Source organism: Odontesthes bonariensis, chromosome 2, assembly GCF_027942865.1.
Source record: "Odontesthes bonariensis isolate fOdoBon6 chromosome 2, fOdoBon6.hap1, whole genome shotgun sequence".
Classification (NCBI taxonomy): domain Eukaryota; kingdom Metazoa; phylum Chordata; class Actinopteri; order Atheriniformes; family Atherinopsidae; genus Odontesthes; species Odontesthes bonariensis.
Window position 1 is genome coordinate 18,276,974 of NC_134507.1, and position 21,881 is coordinate 18,298,854.

At 40.6% G+C, this 21,881-nt stretch overlaps 1 protein-coding gene across 1 annotated transcript in view; it reads left to right on the forward strand.

Annotated features, from left to right (window-relative positions):
* The first annotated feature begins 3,280 nt into the window (after window positions 1–3,280).
* The window catches only part of sorcs3b (sortilin related VPS10 domain containing receptor 3b), a 73,507-nt gene continuing 54,906 nt past the window's right edge, over window positions 3,281–21,881 (forward strand). Inside the window, exon 1 of the mRNA XM_075478421.1 lies at window positions 3,281–4,109. Coding sequence (XP_075334536.1) covers window positions 3,444–4,109 — 666 coding nt within the window. The 5' untranslated portion in view covers window positions 3,281–3,443. The remainder of the gene's footprint in view (window positions 4,110–21,881) is intronic.

A 21,881-nucleotide genomic window follows, 5' to 3' on the forward strand; every position in this document is an offset into this window, starting at 1 on the left:
AACATTCCAAGTTATAATCAGCTGGAAATGTCCCTCCAATAAGAAGATATGGTAATGAAAAATGGATGAAGGAACGCAAACTCTAACTTATCCATCAAATGCCTGATCACAGAAACATTGCAGATGTGTGTGAACTACAACTTTGGAGGTGGATTAAATTGTGTTGATATCCTGACAGGCTGGTTCCTGTGTTCATCACAAAGAAAGACATCAAAGAGATGGTGACTCACAAATGAGACAAATTATATTTTCACTGACAGGGCCAGTGTATTGCCGTGGCAAACTGTCCTAAACTACTTCCCCCACTGTGATTTTAAAATGCCTTACTTTCATCTGGATGAAGATGTGGGTACAAAATAAGTGTTTTGCCATCTGCAATAAAAGAAAATCTCACTCTTTTTAATGGCTTGGGTAAAGGCGAGTTGGGAGCATACCTTGCTGTTCATCTCCTGCACGCGAGAGCAAGCTGTCTGGTTGATGGCCATTATGGTTCCTACTACTGCATGTGCGTCTGCTCCACCGGGATCACTGAAGTGTTGGAACTAACAAGCCACGGATGCAGACAGCGGATGCACAAATGGGATTTTGTCCTGAAAGCTTTAGAGTTTGCTCCCTGTCTTCTGTGGGACCAGGAACGAGGATGGTGTGGTTTGCAGACTGTCAGAGTTATGCACCAACAGAAATTAGATGATTACATCTGATAATCTTGCTAATGATCTACACTGGGGAGGAGAGCACATAAAGTTGAATGAGCTACAATGATATGCACAGTTTTCAGTCTTGTCCTTTCATCTCCCTTTTTCTCTCATTCTCTTTCACCATAGTTTGGAGTTATGCAGAGATCTGAGATGTTCTCCACCCAGGATGATATGCAATATTCCTTGTCATAGTTTAAGCATACAGAGGATGTGGGACATGCGTACACGCACGCACACAAATACACGTTAAAGTTCTGTCTCCAGATATTTCTTCATGTAAACACAAATGTTCAACACTTCTTCTCTTTCTTTCTCTGTTTCTGTCTCTCTCACACACACTAAGAAGTAAATAACGAAGCTGCACGGTGCTCCCACCCCAAGGTTAGTACAGATTAAAAGATGTGTCATTGATGGAAGAGGCTCCTCCTCCCTCCCCTGACTGTCACACCGCGTTTGGGAGCAACCCACTTCATTTTAGCAGCATAATGGGTAAACAGAGTGTGATCAGTCCAATTACCCCTTCATTGCAGAGGCGTTCTGGCGGGAATGAGAGTTAGCTGTCTGGCACGCGGCAGAGTTGCAACAGTAGCACCTGCTGCCCAGAGCCCTCACTTGTATGAATCTCAATTTGTTTGTACAGCCGTGGCGAAAAATGGTGACCAAGAAGTGAGGCCTCTGAGGAGGAGGACACTGCTGGCTGGGATTCTGATTGCTGTTTTCACTGCACTGTCAGTGAATGGCTGTAAGATCTAAAAGAGCCTTTTTTTACAGCAATGAACTCATGTCAATGTCAGTCCTGCCAGTGGACTGTTTTTTTTTTGCTTGTTTCTGCTTTGCAGCTATCAAAGGCTGTGAATTTTCTTATCCACCCACTAACTTACACTGTTTACGTCTGATTTTGATGCTGAGAGTTGAGCCAAAAGACAGTGACAAGCTGCAGTCCTACATATGAATTCAGAAAGTGTCTAACAGTTTTTACTTCTTCTCGAATATCGTTGGCATTTAAAGCAATACAATGTAACTTCTCAAAAAGCCCATTATGGAGCTCCCCCTACAGGCTTGGAGGTAATGTACGGTTACACTGTCGTAAATACAACACCCTTTCGCTTTCACGTTTCACGTTTGTTGACGAACCGGCGAGGAGTCAGAAGGTGCAAGCTATGTCGACCGAGAAGGTAAGAGTAATCAAATGTACCTGGGAGCGTGAGAGGGGTCTATTTGTTTTTGCGGTAGGTGTGCCAGAAAGCAAGTCGAAGTACTTCCGCTCAGCTCCCGGGCCGGTCCAGCAAAGTTACATAGCGCAGTTTTTCCAACTTAGACCCCCGAAGGGCATAGGAGACAGGCCAATGGTAATATTAAAACTCATTCTAGCCGCACAATTTTTTTCAAGCTGTTATTTTAAGGTAGAAATGTTACATAGTATTGCTTTAAAGAGTAACACAGCAAAAAAAAAAAGAAAAGAACCTTTGACGGTTTTTGTGGAAATCATTGAGAATGTTCAGGTTGAGTTCGATGGAACACTATTCCTAAACAAAATGTAACACACAATAACATCAAAAAAGTTCTTAGTTCTGCTTTTGTGATGTTCTTGTGCTCCTTGTGGAAGGTATCCTCTGCTTATGGTTGTCCATTGGGCATCTATCTGTCAGCTGATATAAACATACCCAATGTATGTTTTAGCTCATCATTATCAGACATATTTTTAGAAGTAAAATAAAACAAGTTTCTTTTTTTTTCTGAGTGAAAGCTCTGTCAGCAGGAAGTACGAATTGCCTTTCAGAATTCATTTGGCTCCACTAATTGAAACTAATACCTTTCAAATAGCATATTGATTTGGAGGGCACTCCATTTTTCAAATGTGCACTGTGAAAATGAATGAATGATGTAAAATGTATGGATGTGCCTTGATTAAAAGAGAGTTGTTGGAGGCTGAGGAACTCATTGCCAACAAATCTTGAAGATGATGCCAGCCACACATATCACAGTATTACTTAAAGGTTGCTTTTGTTTTCTGGGCTGCTGCGCAGATGGCCTGAGGTGCATTGTATTAGTGGCTTAAAATAACAAACTATAGGTCAGCAGAAGTATAGAAAATCCTCCACATCTTCAGCACTGCGGCTTAGATCTATAATAGTAAATCTGGATCTCTATCAGGTGTCCAAGTGTATTTCTTGCAAATGAACCCTGCTCTCACACATGCGCACAATTGTGTACGTTTGACAGGTGAATGCGCTTATGATTGATGCCCGCAAATTGTGTTTTTCCCATATCGCTTCAGAGGCAAAAATTTTGCACATAGTGAATAGCCTACTGTTATGCAAGGCAGAAACGACTTTCGCCGTGAACGACTGTGAATCCATCAAGCTCAGTTCTGCATAACTTTTTTTTACAGGTTTACATAAACAACAATAGATGTTATTGAATAAAACCTCCTCCGTTACAAACAAAAATAAGATCGTGGAATAATTCCAAAATGAATCCAGCGTTTTAACCCCCCACCCCCTCTTTCAGACATCCTCAGGGGCTCTTGTCTAACCGTTCCTGCAGTTACTCTCCATCGGCGCGCTGCCTGATGCGCAGCGCCTCCCCAACTGATCGCACACTTTGACAAATTTCTGGACGTGAGCGGTTCTACTGTATGGTTTCTTGCTCGTAAAGATGATCCCCTGAATATTTCAAAAGTTTAACAGCTCTACCACACTACATTTTCTCTCCATTGGTGGACTGGCAGATTGGAAGAGCACAATGGTACTTAGGTCATTTTGGAGTTTTTTCGTTTTGGCTTGCGTGTTGCTCTTCCCTATTTTTTCCAAGTTTGGGGCTCAAGCGGAGATAAGTTCCACTAAATCAGTTGAAAGGTTTTGTCGCCTGGAGGTAACCCCATCGGAGGCACATGTAATCAGACAATTGATGGGGATCAAAGTCAAACCAAAATTCGACGGAACCTCTGAAGTTTTAAGCAGATTCGAAACTGAAGCCGTCGCAGCTTTGAAACCGAGTAATGAGCAGCAAGTAAAGAAACGAACACAGAGTGGAAACGAGATAGCCACCACAGCCCACTATCAGAATGGTCTTAAAATATCTGATGAAAAGTATGGTAACATATCCGAGGAGCGAAGTGCAGCGAATATAATGTCTGAGCGCACATTTTCTGTCGGGAGAAAAAAGATGAAAAGGAGTCTGGGGCTATCATACAATGGAAACGTGGATAGTGCAAGCGGAGAAACACATTTAAGAGAGACTGTCCGAGGTGTTTCCAACTCCAGAGCCGAGTATCGGCGCAATGGGGAGGAACCCAGAGGGTCAAACCCGAGGCAAAGTGAGCCTCACCTGGACACTTCTACTTTTGCTTTGTCGGGAGACTCTGCACACAACCAGGCGATGGTACATTGGTCCGGACACAACAGCAGTGTGAGTTCTCAGTTTTAAAAAAAACCCTTTGTCATATCCTGAAGTAGTAAAAGAATACGAAAATCTCTCTTAATTATTTTTCACATATTTTTTGTTAATCGAAATGGAGGTATTTCATGTGTTTCTACAACATTACCACATTCTTAGGGCACGTACGGTACAACGCGCAGGAGGGGAATTCGTTCCAATAAAAAAAAAATAAAATAATGATATGGTATGGTATTGCAGTGAGCAGCACATCCATGATTACGTTTCCTATTATAATCAAGAACGGACTTAGGAATGGTTGCATGCGCATTACGCGTCTTACGTGGTCACTTGGTGGATTTAACTGTGCACTTACAGAGTCGAATAATTTACGTCGTGTTTGTCACATAAACTTTAGATTAACAGTTAACCTCGCTGACACTGAGCTGTGGGAGGGTGCAGGCATTTTGGCAGCAATCACAATACATTAATTATTTATGAAATAATCAAGCAGGTAATGCCTCCCAGGAAGGTGTTGTAGCTACAGTTTGAAGAACTTGTATAATCTGGCCCCTAAAGTGACGCTGATGAGACACTTTCCGACCTTTTGGCAAATTAAACGCACCTTTGTTATTGACATTTGGCTGTAGTTGATAGTTGTTTGGTGAATGCACTTGCTGTATGTTTAATGCTAAAAATTATTCCAAGCTTTGCACTTTGTCAACATCTCTGTGGAAAAGGCACAACTTAAATGAATGACAAGACATTGCCTTATCCATCCACTATAAACTCCCCACCCCTCAACAGACATGTACCCACATCCCAGCTGCATACACACATTGTTGCACAACCATTTTACCATCATAAAGATTAAGCCAAGGAGATTGTATCTCTCACTATATATACAGCATGCAAACATTGCAAGCACCAGTTTTTATCAGGCACAAAGATCTTCAAACTACAAACAGCCCTGTACATAGGAAATGAGCTGCTTTGCATTTTTTACTTCAGGTAATTTAGATCACCTTAGTTTGCTGGGGAAAGACTGTGTGGATACATTGAATTGGGATTTTATGTGGTCCAATGAAACAATATTCATATATTTCAACTAATTGCTTTTCTTATCTGGTACATTTTCTGTTTTGTGGTGCACGTCATAATGTTAAGAGATGTCAAAAGACTGGTTTATGTTGATGTAACACTGAAAATAGGCCAGATATGCACATCATAAAATCTGCTTTGTGGGATTTATGGTGAATTCTATGATTGGTTTAAGATACCTTCACCATCTATGGCCTTTTGTAATGCGGAACACTGTTCACTGGATCATCTCTGACGGGCTTGTCACTGCAACCAGTCAACATTTAAGATTTATATAGTCTGAACTCTGTGGTCCCGAAAGTATAAGTGAAACTGCAGAGCTCAAATTGATGGGATTTTACGACTAGATGTTAGAGCGGAGACTATATTAGATGTAAATGACTGATAATAAATTCAATCTTTAAAGGGACATTTGAAGGAAAATTACTTCATTCCTGTGATCTAGGGTAGGTCTATCAAATTTTCACTTGAAGACATTGCCTGTGATTTTGCCAAGATGTCAAATCCTTCAGGGAGTAAAATGAGAAAGATGTCGAAGGTGATAGTGAAAGCGCCAGCGGGGATCATCTGAGTTCAGATTTGATGAAGAATTTCATCGTATAAAACCTTAAATCTATCCACATGTCAGTCTTCCAACTATCATTCGATTTCTGGGATTGTCTTAGAGATCAAAGCCTGGAGCCCCCTGGTCTCTGACTTTAAGAGAGATAACATTGATTGGGCTCGACCATGGGAATAAAACATACACACCACAAATTCCCTTTTAAATTCATGCTTCTTAACTTCATGTCGTATTGATTCGCTGTGCATGTTTCTCACTGCTTAAATCTGTCCTGAATGTGAATGGGGATGATGATATTCATGATTCATTCAATTCATGATTTGTAATTATGTACACTTTATACATGGTAAAAAAAAAAAAAAAAACAGAAAATAAACTATTTAAGAATATCGATGACTGTGCATGGTTGTATATGGCAAATCAATATTTTATTCTTTTGCCTCATGTGAGTGCTGGAGCTGTGATATGACTTTGTTGGTAATCATGGCAGCATACCCTCCTCTCAGGGGATGCATAGCCCTCCCCCTGAGAGGCAGAAGTCTTAGTGAGCAAGCCAGCTGGTGATAAGGGAGTTATTGGCAGCCAAATGATTTTAGACTCCTGACTGACCATTTTTGCAAGCTCCTCGCTGAAAACTGACCATACCACGACGCTGTGTTGAAACCAAGGACAGTAATGAACATCTTTATTGGCTGCACATCCCTTGAGCATTTTCTTCATTATATGTTTTTGTAAATAATGTTCTCATAACATGGGACAAAGACCCTGATCATCTGTATTGGCCTGTTATTAGTTTTCTTTGGCTATTTAGTAAATCTTTTCTTTTGTTATTTTTTATGAGGTGGCAAGAGTCATGCCAGTCTGTCAGCTCTATAACATTGTCATTTTGCTGCGACTGACTGGGAATCAGACAGGCCTCCTGGGTGGCGTTGTCAGCAGGCTTAATGAGAATGAGGCCATTATTGTTGCACACAATCTCATAGGTATAAATAGACAATAAAAAAAGAGGAAATGACACGGCCCAGGGGGACACCTGTGTTCAAAACTGGTTCATTAGATAGACAACCATTCCATTTAACATGCCAGAGATAGAAACTCCTTGATCCATAAAATCAAATGGAATGGGTCCCCAATTCACAGAGATGTTTCACCAGAATTTAGTTCTGTTACGGGGTGATGAAAAGTATGTTCCAGAGCTGCCACTGTTAAGGTATTCAGATAGAGCAAAAGGAAAAGTGTCAACATTCTTTTAATAATCTGATTAAATCTCAAATTTACCTCTCATATTCTATGCCAAAAGTGCATTTTGTTTAGGTTTTGCTGCCTAAAATCAGGATGATATCTTCCTAAGGAAAAAAAGTTTAAAAAAGCCATTGTTTTGATAGGTGACATTCTAATGCCTTCTATTCGCAAATGTTTTTACCATCTTCATACCCCAGCTAAGTCGTTTTTCATTCATACTATTTTTGATGAAAATCAAAAAAAGGTTTATGTTCTTTCACTGGAGTACAACTTATCCCTCCCTGTGGAATGCTTTGTCTTATAATATCATGCAGCCCTTAAATTTCTATAATTAATTTAAATGCTCTTTTTAAATTATGACCAGTTTGGTTTGAAACTTATTTTTACTAAATAGTCATTTTAAAGCTTAAGCCATTGAAGCACAACTAAAATAATTTTTTTCTATCAGCCACGCTCACATGTTTCCGCCTCTGCATAAGTCCCACCTCCTTTAAGCCTTTAGGCGTGCGCTGTCCACTGATGTGATTGTAAGATGCTGATATAAACTACAGCTTTAATGTTGTCAGCACAGAAAAGGTGGATGTGCCTTTTGCAGAAGTTATGTCCATTTTGCAGCAATGGCTGGAACAGTTGTGACAGTTATTATCATACAAAGCTGTTATGTGTTAACTTGAAACTATGAAAGTTGTTTAAGTATCTACTGTATACATATAACTACTAAAGACAAGCAAATGGCCCAAAGTCACACTATCTATCTCTTAGAACAAAAGATCTGCAAGTAATGCCACAGTTACTTTTAATAGGTTTTGTTATGGCTGTGCTATTATGCTCATTTAATTGTGCTTCTGACTCAGTTTTAAGTACTTTGACCTTTTAAAGGCATTTCAATAAAAAAAGAAGAAGTATGACACTGAGACACTGTGACAGATGCAATGAATAGACCGAAGACACTATTGAGGAATTTGAAAATTAAAGTTTAGAGCAAGATATATTAAAGGAATAAACATCAGATTGGAACTGCTACAGAGAGCTCAGAAAAACAGGATGCTACAGTTGCAGAAGTGTTTTTGTTGCTTTTGGTAAGTAATAACTGATTAGCTTTTTTGCTTAGAGCTGCTTCCTGTTTGTTTTGCTTGGCTCTGTCAGAGAAGTCGCTTACATATGGGATTAAAATCATGAAAGGAATACAATCATTTCTCACTTTGCTTTGTGTAGGTTGTAAATCAGAAGGGATTGAATCTGTGGTTGATCCCTAAAATTAAAACTGGTGAAGCATGTTCATATACTCCATACATTTACTTTAGTGTTCTGTATTATGACTAACAGGAAATACACAAAATTACAAAATCCCTTTTCAATTATTTTTCAGAGATTGAAATGTTTCAACTGAATCATCATTGTCTCTGCCTCATAGATGAAGCCTTGGTTAGCCACCTTGGTCCCATTTCTAACCATCAGACCACCGTGTCGTCTTATTCTTGTTAGGTCCCGTAACATTGGTCTACCTTGTCTCTTGACTTCTTCGGTGGCATTTTTTGCAGCCTCTAGAGCTTGTCAAGAAATGAATGAGTATAGCTGTGCATGTACAGATGTTCAGGTATCAGATGAGGGTCTGTTTTTATTACAATGATGTTACAGCCCACAACTGTAAGCAAAAAAACTGCCAAATTGTTTTGTAATGCTTCTATGTAAAGCACTTTGAATTGCCAGTTATTGAATTGTGATATACAAGTACATTGCCTTTCATAGTAATAATGTCTACCAGTGTGTTTGTCATAACAAGTAAGCCCAGTGGCATACAAAATTGTAGACCTGCTGGTTCACTATTAGAAACTAGGTTTTGATGTTGCCAAATCTGACTGTAGTGTTGGATTTTTTCAAAATCAGCTTACACAATAAAACAAATCAATCAAACTAAATCTATGTAGTATTTTTAAAACAAATCACGTCTTTCATATAAAAAGAGTAAATTGAATCAATAATATCAAAATATTTTTTGGGGAAAGAATGTATTTTTTAAAATTAAAAAAATATTTTAACCCAAACCATGATCCTCTCCTAAAAATGTGCTTTTGATACCTAAATGTAAGACATTTTGGTGCTTTAACCTAACCAAACTGTAACTGAAATGCAGTGTAAAGCGAAAGTAAAATTGCAGTCTATAACAACACAGACTCTAACCCCAATGGGTCTTTTACATACAATTGTGAGATATAAAGCAAAACATAAAAAAAGCAAAAAGCATGTTTCCCCATAGTAGACCTGAGTATCTTTTACACATTTTGTTGTGATGTTGGTTTGAATGATTAGCACTTGCTTGTTTTCGTAACATTGTAATTTTGATATTGAGACATGCTAAAACAACCGTCGATAACAGTGAGCTCACTTGATTGTTCATGAGTTTATATCATTCTTAGCCTATAATGGCAACGAGACTAGTTTTACACAGCAATGTTAATGAGTAACAGCTCTTTACATAAAATTGAGATAAAATAAATGAATCATTTACTTGACACGACATACACGTTGAGCTGCTCCCATAACCACTGGCAAGTCGCAGTCAGCTAACACTGTAGTTACAGATGGGGTTCATCCATTTGCTACAGCAAAAAGAAACACATACACACACACACACACTTATGTATATATATATATATATATATATATATATATATATATATACATATTTGTTAAAAAGGTTTTAAATTTCTCATGGTTAGTTTATTGGTTATTTGAATTTTTCTTCAGTATTATTCTATGGCACCCCGGATGCAAGCTTCTTCCTTTCTGTAGTAATAATTCAGTGAAATCCCAGTTCTTACTCCTCAAATGACATGCATGTGTGCCCTTTTTTCATGAATCATTTGTGCTTGGGGACCATAATGCATCACGTCAACATATCCTCTCAGCACTTCCTCGGCACTTAGAATTTAGTTTTGCCTCACAAAGTGCATTTTAAGCAGCAACTACAGACTTGCCATCAGTTTTATATTCAAGCACACTGACATTGCTTGATTTTGTTCTGCGTCTCCATCAGTCTCTTTTTAATACACTCACACATGCACACACTTTTTTATCTTTCACATTTAATCAAATAGACAAAGCGGGTACAGAATCAAATTTGACAGTTTTGCATGTGATTAATTAGTTTAATAACTCTCACAGTGAGGTAGACGCATAGTAAAGCTGTGATTAGTTTATGGAAACAAATTTATGCATCTTCTGATTGGGAAAATAATAAAATTCAAATTCAAATTGATAGACAATTCTATTAATTATCATAGAAGCACTTTACCACCTCTAGAAAGTAGATTTTGAGGCTAAAAGTCATGGTTGATTTAATTTTCCTTTCCTAGTATCGGCCAAACAAGTTACCCCGGTTTGGTAACAATGTGTTTTGAAAATCACTGGTCCTTGAAGCAGTCTCGTGCCTCAAGCAACACAGCAGCTACTATCATGTTTAAAGATGACTGGGATTGCTCAGGTGGCAGTCAGCTTAAATAATGATTTGAATAGGCAGTTTACAGTGACGGGAATGTATTAGTTCAGGGGGAAAATTACTTTTCCTATCTAGTGAGTTACAAAGACTCAACCCAAAGCAGGCACCGTGTAATCAATGGAGATAATGGAAAACCTTCAAACACAAAATGGCGCATTTACAAAACGTAATACTCCTTCAACGCGTGTCCTGGAACAAATACCTTAGAATGAGTGCTTGCTTTTGCTTTGAACAATAATTGAGCTTTTGTCATAATCAGAGGCCATTTGAAATAGGAAATAAATTCAGTATGGATCAGAACTTTGGCAAAAGTCTTGACAAATATCAAAATCCTTGCATAGTTAATAATTTGAAGTGCCTATCATTTAGTTAATGATTGTGTTAGCACACATGCAAAGTGTCACCATTCTGAATATTATAAAACGATAAATCAAATGCAAAAGATAAGATTATATTCTTGCCTTATTACGGTAGCACTTTCACACATCTTCTTCAGGTGATGCAAATGGTTTATTATTCCTGATTTCACGCTGTAATTTTCCACTTAACATACTCTATTTTTTTTTTTCTGACGATGAGGGAATACATTAAGTACAGGTCCTTACCCAGGAAATTTTGACAGTCAAACACTTGATTATCTGCTTTCTGGTGAGTTTGTAGGCGCCACTTTGTGCCCTTCATGCATCTATTTATTGTGAAAATGTGAAAATTCAGGCACCTGGCTTTAGTTAAAAATATTATGGAATATATTGCAGTAAAGCCATCTAATGTGTTCTGTATTGTTTTCAGATATTTATTCTCCTGCAGATTAACTTTTCTCATTTAAAATTAACACTGCGTCAACACATATATATAATTTGCTCTTCTTTCCTGTTTTTGCCTCTTTTGTTTGAGGTACTATCCTCATTAAATTTTGCACTTTTTACTGACATTTTTTCCAGAGCAATTTAACAATGTTGGGAAGACATTGAGAGCAATGTGGGCTTCAATGTCTTTCCCAAAAACACTTTGACAGTCAACCACTCAACATTTTGAGCTACAGCTACCCCATGTCATTCATAAATTAATTAGTTCTTTATGATTAACGCCTTGACTTTAATAGCTTGTATGATTGTCAGCAGAAATTTAGCTAATCTTTAAACTCTGGACATTAAATCATTTCCCCCTTTGTGTTTTGAGATTGTTTTTAGGAATTATGTGTTTGTTTATGTCAGGCAAGAATACAACATATTTAGGTCATTATGATCAAAGGCATAATTTTCATCTAAGATTAGTTAGAAGACAAAAAAAAACATTAAATGCAAGCTTGACAATATGATATGGTGGCTCATAATTAATTTTGTTTGAGAGAATTTAAGTGAAAATCAAAAAGCCCAGTATCAGACCTCCTCCCTTCTGGGTGGGATGGTGTAAGATTGGATGAGCTGGAGGATCTATGGTCAGCGGCTGCTGTGTAATCACAGCTCAGTGTGTGTGTGTGTGTGCGTCGGGGATAATTAATTTTAATTTCCACAAAAGAGTCAGTGGTCATATGAGCTCATAATTCATATACTTTGGGAAGAAATAAAGTCCCAGTGGCCCTGTTGGAGGTATTATTGCTTCTATGAATAATCTTATGGTGCTTTTTTTTTAAAAACCCTCTGCTACCTTAATTTTTTATTTTTTATTTTTTATTTTGAAATAAACTAGTGCAATATGATGTCTTTTTTTTAATCATTATATTTCTTTTTTTCTTTGATGTTTGTGTCAGTCAGTGGCTTCATTATTATGTGTAATATTTTGGGGGGGTTTGTGCCTCCCATCTCCCACACCAGTTTGTTTCTGATGTTCTGTACAGGGTCAGTTGCCCACTGTAGCTGTTTGTACAGATAACCCAGTCTCTGAAATGAATATGTGAAAAGTGGTGTTTACATTTTGATTGGTGTCAAAAGTAATAGCAAACAACTAAAATTTGCTTTGACTGCTACATAGCTGTATGACCGGTGTCAGAGTTTGGTCCGCATTGCCGGCAGTAAGTCGGACATGTTTCCTGTGAGGGTTGGACTCCGTCAGGGCTGCCCTTTGTCACCGATTCTGTTCATAATTTTTATGGACAGAATTTCTAGGCGCAGCCAGGGCGTTGAGGGGGTCCGGTTTGGCGACCTCAGAATCGGGTCTCTGCTTTTTGCGGACGATTTGGTTCTGTTGGCATCCTCAGGCCGTGACCTTCAGCTCTCACTGGAGCGGTTTGCAGCCGAGTGTGAAGCGGCTGGGATGAGAATCAGCACCTCCAAATCCGAGACCATGGTCTTCGGCCGGAAAAGGGTGGAATGCTCTCTCCGGGTCGGGAATGAGATCCTTCCCCAAGTGGAGGAGTTCAAGTATCTCGGGGTCTTGTTCACGAGTGAGGGACGAATGGAGCAGGAGATTGACAGACGGATCGTGCGGCGTCTGCAGTGATGCGGGCTCTGCACCGGCCCGTCGTGGTGAAGAAGGAGCTGAGCCAGAAGGCGAAGCTCTCGATTTACCGGTCAATCTATGTTCCTACCCTCACCTATGGTCACGAGCTGTGGGTAGTGACCGAAAGAACGAGATCGTGAATACAAGCGGCCAAAATGAGTTTCTTCCGCAGGGTGTCTGGGCTCTCCCTTAGAGATAGGGTGAGAAGCTCGGTCATCCGGGAGGGGCTCAGAGTAGAACCGCTGCTCCTCCGCATCGAGAGGAGTCAGATGAGGTGGCTCGGGCATCTGGTTAGGATGCCTCCTGGACGCCTCCCCGGTGAGGTGTTCCGGGCCCGTCCCACTGGGAGGAGGCCCCGGGGAAGACCCAGGACACGTTGGAGAGACTGTGTTTCTCGGCTGGCCTGGGAACGCCTCGGGGTCCCCCCAGAAGAGCTGGAGGAAGTGGCCGGGGACAGGGACGTCTGGGTCTCTTTGCTCAAGCTGCTGCCCCCGCGACCCGATCCCCGGACCAGCGGAAGATGATGGATGGATGGATGGATGGATGGATGCTACATAGCTATTACCTGACTCCCGCCCTCTGGTATTCGCATACCATCTGGGACGAGCCCACAACCGACATGATTTCAAATGGGGCTATTTTTTCTAAAACTCGTGCATGTGATTGGATGAAGAATCTGTCCGTCATCTTGACTGACACGCCACTTCAGCCACTCCCAATGACTCAACACGTGACGTAGCTCAGAGCGACACCAGGACCACTATGCAACCAGCTAGCCTTTCATAACAAACACCATGGCGGCAGATAGTATGAAACGGAGCGAGGAGCGATCAGTGAACGATTATTGTCGTATGTGCAAAGAAAATCTCAGGATTAAAGGCAACATTTGCAACAGCCAGCCATAACGCCGCCCATTCATCCAAAGTCCCACCCAGCGATTAATGATTGGCTCTGATTATTTTCTAATCGGACGAAACACCAAGGACTCCCAGGCTCCTCAGATGGTTGTGTGAGGAAAGGGAACGCCCCCGCGTGTAGTTGGTGAGCGCAGCCAGATGACGTGAGTCAGGTTAACATAGCTACACATCACAGCAAAAATCAGTCCCTAATATTCTCAAGGTGTTCACAATAACCTCTTGTTACTCTATTAATACACTTCTTTTGTAATTCAATTTAATAAATAAATATGAATTACAAAAATAATAAGACCATTGAACTGAAGTGCAATCTGTTGTTAATTTAGGTAAAGACCGCAGAAAAGGTAGATTTGATGGGTTCTAGGATATTCTCATATTTTTGTCAGGGGACCAACGCACAAATGGCACGCATGACACAAATGGTTGCCAAAATGATCACAAGTTAGCAGAGGGAAAACCACTGACCACTGTCAACTTACCCCTTTAGTTTAGTACAATAACATAGCACTTTGTTTTTTACGCTGCTTTCAAAACCTATCTGGTATGACAAATGTGTTGAGTAAAAATGTAAATTACATGTGAGGTCAGAACTGGAGAAAGACAGGCCAAACAAGGATATGTGGGGCACATTTATCTCATGAGTCTCACAACAGTTCTGACAGTGAAAGGGGTCAATTTAGGTGGAAGGCTTCTCTTCCAAAACCTCACTTTGGACTCAGTACTGCCTTTGGCACCAGCTCATACCCTCCTCTCCCCAGGCAGAAGCTGAGCCATTAAAAGCCAAAGCTGTGGGAGAACATAGAGACTTGAAGAAATGTTTAAATGGCTCTAGGTTGTTCAAAATTCTCTAAAATGTGAAAATATTTTCGACCTTATCATAAAACCTGCTCATTTTATGTGAGATACATTTCATAATTTTTTTATTTTACCCTGCTAAAATTCCAATCTTGGTTGTCGTCCAAGGCTGAATGAAAAATAGGATCGCACACCAAGATGAGTAAATGTAATCACGCTTCTTTCAGCCTCTGAACTCTACATATGAACATCAAAAGAGACACAGCACGAAATAAACTCAAAAGGATAGAAATGCTAATGTGTCCATGCAGCTTACAATGCATCAAATTAATTATAGATTGCACAGAATGTGACCAAAACTTTGTCAAATATGTAGAAAATATTCAAATGACTTCTAAAATTGCCATCAAATTTGTCCCTGAGTGCCGTGTTCTTTGTTTTCCACCTTTTAAAGTGCAAACCATAGTGCATTGTGCCATGACAGTCGCAGAGCACAGGAGCAGGAGAAATAAGTGCTCTTTTTATTTTAGTCGCTAGTCCATTAAACATATTTTCTTTGACTTTTTGCCCCTTGCTCTCTTTGAATAAATGAAGGAGAAGCAGACCAATCACAATCTTTTACCCCACTATGAGCAAACAGCAGTTTATTGTTGTTTGAAAGAAAAGTCTCAACATGCCCACAAAATGTCTCCACAATAGAGCGGTGAAACCCTTTTATATTCAACCCATTTCATTAATTTCCCCCCCATAATGGACTGAATTGATTGGTGAAACCTCTCAAGCTTGAAGCAATTGCCTTATATGACCAAAGCTCAGGAGTTAGGTGGACAAGCAAACATACAGACAGCAGACTAATGCACTGGAGACATTTTGCTGGGGTTTACTTGATGAAAGCAGCATCCCTTGGAGTTTGTTTTCACTCACAAAAGTACAAATAATCAATTTGGTCCAAAGATAAGATGAAGACCGACTAAGACCTCCCTTCAACCACGTCATTTCTCTTAAAAGACATTTGTCTCTGCTAAGTGCTGTGCTTTGAAGGCATGCTCACAGGGCCACAATCAAGATGTCTCGCTTTCCCTCCCTCCAACCACTTGCACTGCATCTAGATTTTGTTCCTGCTGCTGTCAGTTCATAAAGAAATTTATGCAAATTTGCAACCAATGCCATATTTCTTTTCTCTGCAGGTGCTTGCATCAGAAATTTCTAATGGATGCTTGAATAGGTTAATCTTAAAAAAAATGAATAATATTCTATGAGTTCCGTACTGGATACACTGAAATATGAGCTCATTTTGATAAAGATTTATACTGATTTAGCTTTAAATCCCATATGGCTCACCAAAACATACAATGTAATACTTTTTTATCTGCTTGAATGGGGATCCTTTTGTTTGATAGCTAAAAACATGAAAAATTATTAATTGATTGTTGCTTAGTGTGAGTAGTAGATCAACAACAAATATAGCTGCAAGCAGCAATGTGGGGGTCCTAGCAGAATGGCCCAATAGGCAAGGCTTGGGCTGCTCAGGAAGGCGTCTTGAGTCCATGCAACAAGTTTGGCATCGATACATCAATGCATCGCAGAGATACGGCCAAATGTCCCGTTTACGCATCGGCGTAGAGTTTGATTGGCTGTCGCGGTTACACGGAAGTGAAGTAAAAAAATCCACATGATAACTTATGTGCGGCTTGGTCTGAAGATTGTATTTGCCAAGTTCCGTCGAGATTGGACAATCTCAGTGGCCTGAAATGCTTTTTGAAGGTTTTCGATTAAATTCAAAATGGCGGACAATCCAAGATGGCGCTCATGACGTCATGACGTGCATTGACCTCGGCTGCATCCAGGGATTCCATTGGTACCTCATTTGTGACATTTGGACCAAGGGGTCCAAAGTTATGAGCAAAAATGCATTTTGGCTACATATAGCGCCACCTATAGGCCGAACGTCACCAAACTTCTTGGGCCTCTTACCATCTTGGTCGTAAGTCTGTGTTATAAGTTTGACATCATAACATCAAATGGTTACCAAGATATGGCCTCACTTCCGGTTTGGGGGCGTCAACGTCGAATTTGATTGGCTTTTATGGAAAAATGGAAGCCTAATTAAAAATTCCCTTGGATAACTTTTGTGCGGCTTGGTCTTAAGAGTCTATGTGCCAAGTTTCGTGTAAATTGGACAATCTCTGTGACCTGAAATGCTTTTTTAAGCTTTTTGATAAAATTCAAAATGGCGGAAAATCTAGGCATACGCAAATTGACGTCGTAGGGTGCGTTGGACTCGTCATGATCCAAGGATTCCAACGATGCCTCATTTGTGAAATTTGGACCAAGTAGTCCAAAGTTATTAGGCTTAATGCACTTTGAACTTTGACGTGTTGGTGGCGCTAGAGAGTAAGCTCTTGGGGCATGAAAATTCTTGACTTTGGTTTTGGCACTTGGCTGATTAGGTGTGCCAAATTTCACAACTTTTTACCATAGCGTTCATGGGGCTGCCATAGACTTCAATTGCAGCGGAAACGGATTAATAATAATAATAAATATAGCTGCAAGCAGCGATGTGGGGGTCCTAGCAGAATGGCACAATAGGCAAGGCTTGGGCTGCTCAGGAAGGCGTCGTGAGTTCATGCACCAAGTTTGGCATCGATACATCAATGCATCACAGAGATACGGCCAAATGTCCCATTTGCGCGTCGGCATGGAGTTTGATTGGCTGCCGCGGTTACACGGAAGTGAAATAAAAAAATCCACATGATAACTTATGTGCGGCTTAGTCTGAAGATTCTATTTGCCAAGTTCCGTTGAGATTGGACACTCTCAGAGGCCTGAAATGCGTTTTGAAGGTTTTTAATTAAATTCAAAATGGCGGACAATCCAAGATGGCGCACATGACGTCATTAAGTGTGTTGACCTCGTCCCTATCCAGGAATTCTACTGATCCCTCATTTGTGAAATGTGGACCAAGGGGTCCAAAGTTATGAGCAAAAATGCATTTTTGCTACATATAGCGCCACCTATAGGCCGAACGTCACCAAACTTCTTGGGCCTCTTACCTTAGCAGTGTTGAGTCTGTGTCATAAGTTTGACGTCATGATATCAAATGGTTGCCAAGATATGACCTCACTTCCGGTTTGGGGGCGTCAACCTCTAGTTTGATTGGCTTTTATGGAAAAATGGAAGCCTAATTATAAATTCCACATGATAACTTTTGTGCGGCTTCGTCTTAAGAGTCTATGTGCCAAGTTTCGTGAAAATTGGACAATCTCTGTGACCTGAAATGCTTTTTTAAGCTTTTTGATAAAATTCAAAATGGCGGAAAATCTAAGTATACGCAAATTGACGTCATAGGGTGCGTTGGACTCGTCATGATCCAAGGATTCCAATGATGTCTTGTTTGTGAAATTTGGACCAAGTAGTCCAAAGTTATGAAGCTGAATGCACTTTGAACTTTGGCGTGTTGGTGGCGCTAGAGAGTAAGGTCTTGGGTTATGAAATTTCTTGACTTTGGCTTTGGCACTTGGCTGATTACGTGTGCCAAATTTCACAACTTTTTACCATAGCGTTCATGGGGCTGCCATAGACTTCAATTGCAGCGGAAAGTAGAAGAATAATAATAATAATAATAAGAAAAGCTACTAACACAATGGGTTCCTGCAGCTTCGCTGCTAGGACCCCCAATAAATATAGCTGCAAGCAGCGATGTGGGGGTCCTAGCAGAATGGCCCAATAGGGAAGGCTTGGGCCACTCAGGAAGGCGTCGTGAGTCCATGCACCAAGTTTGGCATCGATACATCAATGCATCGCAGAGATACGGCCAAATGTCCCATTTGCGCTTCGGCATGGAGTTTGATTGGCTGCCGCGGTTACAAGGAAGTTAAATAAAAAAATCCACCTGATAACTTATGTGCGGCTTGGTCTGAAGATTCTATGTGCCAAGTTTCGTGGAGATTGGACAATCTTAGTTGCCTGAAATGCGTTTTGAAGGTTTTTAATTAAATTCAAAATGGCGGACAATCCAAGATGGCGCAAATAACGTCATTGAGTGTGTTGACCTCGACCATATCCAGGGATTCCATTGGTACCTCATTTATGAAATTTAGACCAAGGGGTCCAAAGATATGGGCAAAAATGCAATTTGGCTACATATAGCGCCATCTATAGGCCGAACGTCACCAAACTTCTTGGGCCTCTTACCTTAGCAGTCTTGAGTCTGTGTTATAAGTTTGACGTCATAACATCAAATGGTCGCCAAGATATGACCTCACTTCCGGTTTGGGGGCGTCAACCTCGAGTTTGATTGGCTTTTATGGAAAAATGGAAGCCTAATTAAAAATTCCACACGATAACTTTTGTGCGGCTTGGTCTTAAGAGTCTATGTGCCAAGTTTCATGATAATTGGACAATCTGTGTGACCTGAAATGCTTTTTTAAGCTTTTTGATAAAATTCAAAATGGCGGAAAATCTAAGCATACGCAAATTGACGTCATAGGGTGCGTTGGACTCGTCATGATCCAAGGATTCCAATGATATCTTGATTATGAAATTTGGGCCAAGTATTCAAAAGTTATTAAGCTGAATGCACTTTGAACTTTGACGTGTTGGTGGCGCTAGAGAGTAAGCTCTTGGGGCATAAAAATTCTTGAGTGTTTTATTGGCACTTGGCTGATTACGTGTGCCAAATTTCACAACTTTCTCGCATTGCGTTCATGGGGCTGCCATAGACTTCAATTGCAGCGGAAACGGATGAATAATAATAATAAATATAGCTGCAAGCAGCAATGTGGGGGTCCTAGCAGAATGGCACAATAGGGAAGGCTTGGGCTGCTCAGGAAGGCGTCGTGAGTCCATGCACCAAGTTTGGCATCGATACATCAATGCATCGCAGAGATACGGCCAAATGTCCCATTTGCGCGTCGGCATGGAGTTTGATTGGCTGCCGCGGTTACACGGAAGTGAAATAAAAAAATCCACATAATAACTTATGTGCGGCTTGGTCTGAAGATTTTATGTGCCAAGTCTCGTGGAGATTGGACAATCTTAGTGGCCTGAAATGCGTTTTGAAGGTTTTTGATTAAATTCAAAATGGCGGACAATCCAAGATGGCGCAAATTACGTCATTGAGTGGGTTGACCTCGTCCTTATCCAGGGATTCTACTGGTACCTCATTTGTGAAATGTGGACCAAGGGGTCCAATGATATGAGCAAAAATGCATTTTTGCTACATATAGCGCCACCTATAGGCCGAACGTCACCAAACTTCTTGGGCCACTTACCTTAGCAGTCTTGAGTCTGTGTTATAAGTTTGACGTCATGATATCAAATGGTTGCCAAGATATGACCTCACTTCCGGTTTGGGGGCGTCAACCTCGAGTTTGATTGGCTTTTATGGATAAATGGAAGACTAATTAAAAATTCCCTTGGATAACTTTTGTGCGGCTTGGTCTGAAGAGTCTATGTGCCAAATTTCGTGATAATTGGACAATCTCTGTGACCTGAAATGCTTTTTTAAGCTTTTTGATAAATTTCAAAATGGCGGAAAATCTAGGTATACGCAAATTGACGTCATAGGGTGCGTTGGACTCGTCATGATCCAAGGATTCCAACGATGCCTCATTTGTGAAATTTGGACCATGGAGTCCAAAGTTATTAGGCTTAATGTACTTTGAACTTTGACGTGTTGGTGGCGCTAGAGAGTAAGCTCTTGGGGCATGAAAATTCTTGACTTTGGCTTTGGCACTTGGCTGATTACGTGTGCCAAATTTCACAACTTTTTACCATAGCGTTCATGGGGCTGCCATAGACTTCAATTGCAGCGGAAAGTAGAAGAATAATAAATATAGCTGCAAGCAGCAATGTGGGGGTCCTAGCAGAATGGCACAATAGGGAAGGCTTGGGCTGCTCAGGAAGGCGTCGTGAGTCCATGCACCAAGTTTGGCATCGATACATCAATGCATCGCAGAGATACGGCCAAATGTCCCATTTGCGTGTCGGCATGGAGTTTGAGTGGCTGCCGCGGTTACACGGAAGTTAAATAAAAAAATCCACATAATAACTTATGTGCGGCTTGGTCTGAAGATTCTATGTGCCAAGTCTCGTGGAGATTGGACAATCTTAGTGGCCTGAAATGCGTTTTGAAGGTTTTTGATTAAATTCAAAATGGCGGACAATCCAAGATGGCGCAAATGACGTCATTAAGTGTGTTGACCTCGTCCTTATCCAGGGATTCTACTGGTACCTCATTTGTGAAATGTGGACCAAGGGGTCCAAAGTTATCAGCAAAAATGCATTTTTGATACATATAGCGCCACCTATAGGCCGAACGTCACCAAACTTCTTGGGCCTCTTACCTTTGCAGTCTTGAGTCTGTGTTATAAGTTTGACGTCATGATATCAAATGGTTGCCAAGATATGACCTCACTTCCGGTTTGGGGGCGTCAACCTCAAGTTTGATTGGCTTTTATGGTAAAATGGAAGCCTAATTAAAAATTCCACACGATAACTTTTGTGCGGCTTGGTCTTAAGAGTCTATGTGCCAAGTTTCGTGAAAATTGGACAATCTCTGTGACCTGAAATGCTTTTTTAAGCTTTTTGATAAAATTCAAAATGGCGTAAAATCTAGGTATACGCAAATTGACGTCATAGGGTGCGTTGGACTCGTCATGATCCAAGGATTCCAATGATGCCTTGTTTGTGAAATTTGGACCAAGTAGTCAAAAGTTATTAGGCTGAATGCACTTTGAACTTTGGCGTGTTGGTGGCGCTAGAGAGTAAGCTCTTGGGCCATGAAAATTCTTGAGTTTGTGATTGGCACTTGGCTAATTAAGTGTGCCAAATTTCACAACTTTTTACCATAGCGTTCATGGGGCTGCCATAGACTTCAATTGCAGCAGAAACGGATTAATAATAATAATAGGAAAAGCTACTAACTCAATGGGTTCCTGCAGCTTCGCTGCTAGGACCCCCAAATATAGCTGCAAGCAGCAATGTGGGGGTCCTAGCAGAATGGCACAATAGGGAAGGCTTGGAACGCTCAGGAAGGCGTCGTGAGTCCATGCACCAAGTTTGGCATCGATACATCAATGCATCGCAGAGATACGGCCAAATGTCCCATTTTCGCGTCGGCATGGAGTTTGATTGACTGCCGCGGTTACACGGAAGTTAAATAAAAATATCCACATAATAACTTATATGCGGCTTGGTCTGAAGATTCTATGTGCCAAGTCTCGTTGAGATTGGACAATCTTAGTGGC